General features: G+C 50.9%; 2 protein-coding genes across 2 annotated transcripts; one reads left to right on the top strand and one right to left on the bottom strand.

Moving 5' to 3' along the window:
- The first annotated feature begins 1226 nt into the window (after window positions 1-1226).
- LOC144153562 (uncharacterized) lies at window positions 1227-2203 on the top strand. Its single transcript, XM_077685184.1, has 2 exons — window positions 1227-1565; window positions 1988-2203. The coding sequence occupies exons 1-2, from the start codon at window positions 1227-1229 to the stop codon at window positions 2201-2203; spliced, it is 555 nt and encodes a 184-aa protein (XP_077541310.1).
- A 34-nt stretch (window positions 2204-2237) lies between these two features.
- On the bottom strand, window positions 2238-4758 carry LOC144153561 (uncharacterized). Its single transcript, XM_077685182.1, has 2 exons — window positions 4042-4758; window positions 2238-2249 (listed from the first exon to the last, which is right to left on the bottom strand). Exons 1-2 carry the CDS (start codon window positions 4756-4758, stop codon window positions 2238-2240), a joined length of 729 nt encoding a protein of 242 aa, XP_077541308.1.
- Window positions 4759-5812: the final 1054 nt, after the last annotated feature.

Raw genomic sequence — 5812 nt, 5'->3', positions numbered from 1 at the left:
CGAGCAAATCCCGGAAGAGTTACAGGAAAATTCAACCAGAAAGGCACATTCGTTTCTTCGCCACCAGTACGAAGGACCTTCAGTTGCGCAGGCTGCTATGATTATTTTAAAGCTGGGTGTAGCAGCGTACGCACGCGTCGGTATGAAACGCAGTAACAAAAGTCCCGATAATGGGCACACCATGCGACAGCGGTAGCCCTCAAATGAAGTAGCGTTCATGTAAATGCTGTGGGCATCTCCTATCCCCATTAGTATGAAGGAATAGAATAGAACATAATAGAATAACGCGCCGTCGTTATTCTCACTACTCTCGCGCAGCACCGAACTGCCCTGAGAGACTCTGCCCACAACAGGTTCGAGAGCGAGCCACGACTCTCGCCGAGAGTGTACGTTGTCAGTCACTTCACATGGAAGCGATACATTTCATAGCACAGCGGTTTATTACGCGGGAAACCACGATACAAACGCTACACTGCACTACGCACCTAGCCCCTGGGGCATACAGCCGTCAGCGTGTGCCCAGCCCGTAGTCGGGCAGCAGTTGGCGTCCGCCGGCGTTGGCCGGCCGCAACGCTCGCTGACGTAGGGGAAGGGGACTCTTTGTGGCCGCTACACATTTCAAGCCACTGGACTCGACCGGGCGGCATCGGCGCTCGTCCGCTGACCTCAGACGGCGCAAGCCGTCACATCGCGGACGCGGGGGCAACCCACCAATGAGTGGAATATGCCCGCGGAGACTCGCCGGGCATCCTAGATAAACGCACTGACGCAAATCGAGGCATGCGCTAATCGACACGTTGGGTGCCGTGACCCACGGAAGTGGGAAACAATGGCCAATGCAAGAAACGGCCAGAAGTGGCCGAAGGGCATTTACGTACCGTGCGATCGCTGCGCGTGTCAAGGGCGGTCTCTCCGGGGAGTCTCCTGCGCGCATCCCCCGTCGCCTCGTAGGGAGAGGAGGGAGGCGCGCGAGGATCGCCCTCGCCCCACCAAGGAGGAGGACGTCGCTAGCGCCTTCTCGCCCCGATTTGAGGGGCATGGTCCCCACATCCCACTCTCCTAGAAATGTGGGCCTCACCTCTATACATGGCTTGCACGTGACGTCACGTCCGCTCCCGCCGCTGCGTCGACTCCATGCCGGAGCACCGCGCGCACCACCGTTGCATAGGACGCGTGCACTGAAGTGTTGTCCTCTACGCTTCGGATGTCGCCGCTCTTAGCAAACAATGCCACCAGTTCATAGTAAGCCTACTTTTCACGAAGCATATTACGCCGGAGTGATAGGGTCGGCGCGTGCACGGTACGAAGACAAAGTAAAACTGTGCGACGATGTTGACCCGTACACGTTGCGACCGGGTGCGGACACGACGATGGACGTCAGTGCTTTCCCAGAGGTTACTCACGGCGACATCGTGAATTACCTGGTTTTCACTGCGAGCTTCGCAACACTCGAAGAAATGAAGGCCTACAAATCCCTTGAAGCCCATAATTACTTCACAAGCGGCTGGGTCAAAGCTCTGTCGGCGAAGCGACTGCAAGGAGAAAAGGTGCTCCTACTAGGAGAGGTAAGCAGGCGCCCCCGTGTTTAACCCCGCATTTCGTGCGGAATATTCAGAATTCAGTTATTAGTCAGTGGTGCGTGCAGGAGAAACGCGAGTTTGCAGGTTGGTGCAGACAGGAAGCAAACTGCCACTGCCCATTTAACGATCGCTCAAAAGAAGCGTTCACTTCCGAGGTCGGAAAATCTTCGAACAAGATAGCAGATTGCGCGAACATTTTATGGCTGGAAGATTGCAGTGGGCGCTTGTCATACCTTTTTTATATCTCTGCATTGTGTACATTTTGTATGTTTTGATCTTAAAGTTAATTTATCTTTCATTGGCTTTGCAGGGAGCATGCAGTGTTTGTGCTTGCCATGCTTTTTTTACTTCTCTGCATTGTGTATGTATGTTTGATTTCAAGTTTTTTTTCTTGATTGGCTTTACAGGTGAACCATTCACAACGACTGGGCGAACGTCCACTGAAAGTCTGGATTCTTTGTCAAGAGAGTGGTGCTGTGGTGACTGCGCACTGTACTTGCATGGCGGGTGTGGGAGAAGCATGCTCACATGTCGGTGCCTGTTTGTTTGCTGTCGACACAGGCGTGAGGTTGAAGAATGCAACTAGCTGCACCGAAAAAAACAACATTTGGCTGCCCACCTAGGTGGAAAAGGTTCAATTCAATAGGCTGAAAGAGATCAACTTTGCATCTGCCAAAGGGAAGAAACGGCAGCTTGAGGACATGATTGACAGCGCCCCCACAAAGAAAGCGACAAAGAAAAGATTTGACGTGCCACCAGCCTCACCCGCAGAGATGGAGCACCTGTGCAGTGTGTTCGAGAGAAGTGGTGTTGTTCCTGCAATTTTTTCTGTTTTGCCTGGCCATTCTGATGCCTTCAAAGAATCAGTGCCGAAACAGCAAGCACACCTCCGAAATTTGTACTCGGATGATGCTTTGGCGGATGGACTTGACACCCTTGTTGACAAGGCCAGCAAGTACTTGAGCACACTCTGTGTCAGTGACGAAACGGTGAGGTTGGTTGAATCGAAAACAAAAAACCAAAACAATTCACCGGACTGGTACCTGTACCGAGCTGGGAGAGTAACAGCATCTGTCATGAAAAGTGTCTGTCGGACAGCCCCAGGGGACCCTAGCTTGTCTCTACTAAAGTCTATATGCTACCCAGAGAAGTCGTTAAAAACTCCTGCCATTGCGTGGGGTTTGGAACATGAACGGGACGCACTGAAGACCTATGAAGACCAATACAAGCAGAAGCACGACGATTTCAAGTGTTCCAGATCTGGTCTTCACCTCAGTGCCTCGTATCCATTCGCTGGAGCAACACCGGATGCCATGATTTCATGCTCCTGCTGCGGCAAAGGCGTAGCTGAAGTGAAATGCCCATATTTGCTGCGCGATGCCACCTCATTTACTGAGGCTAGGTCTTGTTTGACGGAGATTAATGGAACTCTGCAGCTTCCTCAGCAACATGAGTATTATTACCAAGTTCAGGCTCACATGACGATATGCAGGGTTGAATATTGCGACTTCATTGTCTGGGCTCCAAACCTGTTCCACGTGCAAAGAATTAAGAGAGACTGCCATTTTTGCGATCAAATGTTCGCAACTGCACGGGAATTTTTTGTCAAGGCAATCCTTCCCGAGCTCTTCAGCAAGTTTTTCACACGGCAGCAGAGAGCTGCAGAAAAGGTATTGCCGGCGGCAGACGTTTACTGCTTCTGTCAAGGACCAGAGACGGGGAAGATGATTGCATGCGACAACCCATCATGCACATTCAAGTGGTTTCATTTCTCATGTGTGGGAATCACACGGGCACCAAAGGCAAAGAAGTGGCATTGTCCACAGTGCAAACAAGATAAAGAGAACTAGTTTTCGTGGCATTCCTGCCTTTTTCTGTTGAAATAGTGTTTTGAATGACCAGTAATGAACTGAATGTAAATAAACAAATGTGCATGCTACAAAACAAGCGTATTTTATTCACTGAGACATTCTGCTGCCTGGTCGACAAATAGCAAGGCACTCGTAAGATTGTAGCACTACATACAAATGCAGCTAGATTTCATCACAAATGTTCTACCTGTTGATAGAAGCCACAGCAATGTTGAACTAAAAAAAATACTGCAGAATGGTATGGCACGAAAAGTGTGCGAAAGCACTACACACTAATGCAGCTCTGAGGTAGACGAAGCCACTTGTCCGTTCTCTTCCCTTAGCTCGTTTACAATTGAAGGGCACAGGTTAGAGAGAGCACAGCATACGGTGACAATTCTGTCCAGTGGCGGTGAATCATCACCTTCCCGGCGGGCGACATACTCAATGGGGAGAGTGCCTTTTAGGATTGTAAATTTATTCCTTATCAGCCCAATTACTCGCTCCACATGAATACGCAGCTTTCTGGTACTCAGGACTTCTTCTGCCGACAGTTGTTTTTTGCCTTTGGTAAATGCTGGAACATGCAACCGCGCACAATAGAAGCCAACACTCTCAGAGATATTGAAGCTTCGGTCAGCGAGCACAACGTCACCAGGACGCAAGTTGTCGAGAATGCCGCAATGTTCTTTGATATGCTTATCACTGCAGCGCCCTCCCCATCCCTCTGAGATGAAGGTGACGACACCTTGAGGAGCAATGCCAATAACAAACTTGGCAGTGTTACTCTGCTTGTATTGCGACCATGTTTCACTTCTGGCCTCGTACGATGATGGCCGCTCTATTTTTATTTCAAAACAGTCCATGACTGTAGCCACATTCGCACCAAAGGAATCAAAGAAAGCTTGTGGCATTGTCTGCTGCAGTGAGATTCGGTCTGGCCACGAAATGTACGGCTTCAGTCGACAGTATGCAACATACAGCCACTTGTCAAAAATGCGTGACACTGTTGCCTCGGAAACTCCAAATCTGAAGGCAAGGTCGGTGTTATGTGAATTCAGTTTGAGCTTCATGAGAAAAAGTATAAACTCTTGAAACTTTGATAGCTTGTTGTTTACACCGTGTGGGGCATAGCACTCGACAACCTTAAATATGCCATACAGAACATGAAAGTTGGCCATCCCTGTGTAGTAGACGACCTTGGCTTGACTATTTCTGAACGCTATTTCAGTCCACTCCAGCTGGTCAATCTGAGCGCGTAGGGCATACACGTCGTTATTTAGTGCAGTGCACTGTTGCTCCAATGCTGCAATGTCTGCCATGGTCATCTCTGCCTTTACAGCAACTCCTGAAATTAACAATGCCTACTTAGAGATCAAAGCAAGATGTTCGGCAGCATGCAGCCATTTCATAACACCGAGGTAAACAAACTAAACAAAGATCCAGAGCTGAAAACATCTACCTTTCAGCCTTAACAAAACAATGGAGCTACTGACCTGACTCGTTTTCGGCAGCAGCCTGGACTTCACAGTCGGCTCGCGGCAGTGACGGGCTGTCTTCTGCGAACGTGCCGTCGGCATCACCGCCGTCACAGTGGTTTTCAGGTGGCGTTGCAGCGACTCCAGCAGCTCCTGCCGGTGCTGCGGTCTCTACGTCCACCTGTGGTGTTGTACGTTGAAGCCGTCGCCTTGCAGCACGCTCGTAGCGCGCAGTGCCTTCATGCTTCGCGTTGTAGCCTAGCAAGAGCGTTGGCGCCCAGTCCGGGTTCGCTTCTTCCCAAAGTTTGGCCGGCCTCCCTACAAACGCAAGCAAATGTGATTCTAGCGCATTAATAGCACCTTATGTAATAATAGCGCACGCTTATCTGTTACGAAGTGGGCGCCGCACACTCGGATGTTTGGGAGATCGGCCTTGAGATCGGCACGTTTGATACGCGCAAGCCACAGGCTGCGCCGCTTCGAGCTAAGCGCTTTCGTGCGTTTGCCTTGCCGCTCCACCACCTTCGGAAGGCGAAAAAGATTTGTGTATGCCGACTCCTTCCTCGAGCTGCTTTTGCTGCGATTACAGCACCCAACAACTGCGCAAATTGCCATTGCAAAGCAGTGCCCTTCGCAAACACCAGCGGCGTGGCTAGCGTGGTGGTGCTCCGCGGTGCTCCAACATGTCTGAAAACGAGCCAGCCTTTGCGGAAGTGACGTCGGTGCAAGCCATGTATAATGCAGTGCAGCCTGCCAAGGTGCCCACCATGGGTTCGAGCGAGCCAAGCCGTAAACGGCTGCGGCGGCCCTCGCCACGCGTGCGCAGTCACCCCGCGGAGACGAAGTAGCTCCTCAGAACTTGGTTTTATTCCGCGTAATCCACGGTACAGCAACCAGCCCTGTT

The sequence above is a fragment of the Haemaphysalis longicornis genome, unplaced genomic scaffold (assembly GCF_048455015.1).
Source record: "Haemaphysalis longicornis isolate Haplotype H1 unplaced genomic scaffold, Haemaphysalis longicornis Haplotype H1 scaffold_9, whole genome shotgun sequence".
NCBI lineage: Eukaryota > Metazoa > Arthropoda > Arachnida > Ixodida > Ixodidae > Haemaphysalis > Haemaphysalis longicornis.
This window is presented reverse-complemented; position numbering and strand designations above follow the sequence as displayed.

Bases quoted from the DNA above. Each gene is read 5' to 3' on its own strand.
- LOC144153562 (XM_077685184.1), top strand. From the start codon at position 1,227: ATGCCACCAGTTCATAGTAAGCCTACTTTTCACGAAGCATATTACGCC. The intron at 1,566-1,987 runs GTAAGCAGGCGC...TTGGCTTTACAG, and splicing joins AGGTGCTCCTACTAGGAGAG to GTGAACCATTCACAACGACT.
- LOC144153561 (XM_077685182.1), bottom strand. From the start codon at position 4,758: ATGACCATGGCAGACATTGCAGCATTGGAGCAACAGTGCACTGCACTA.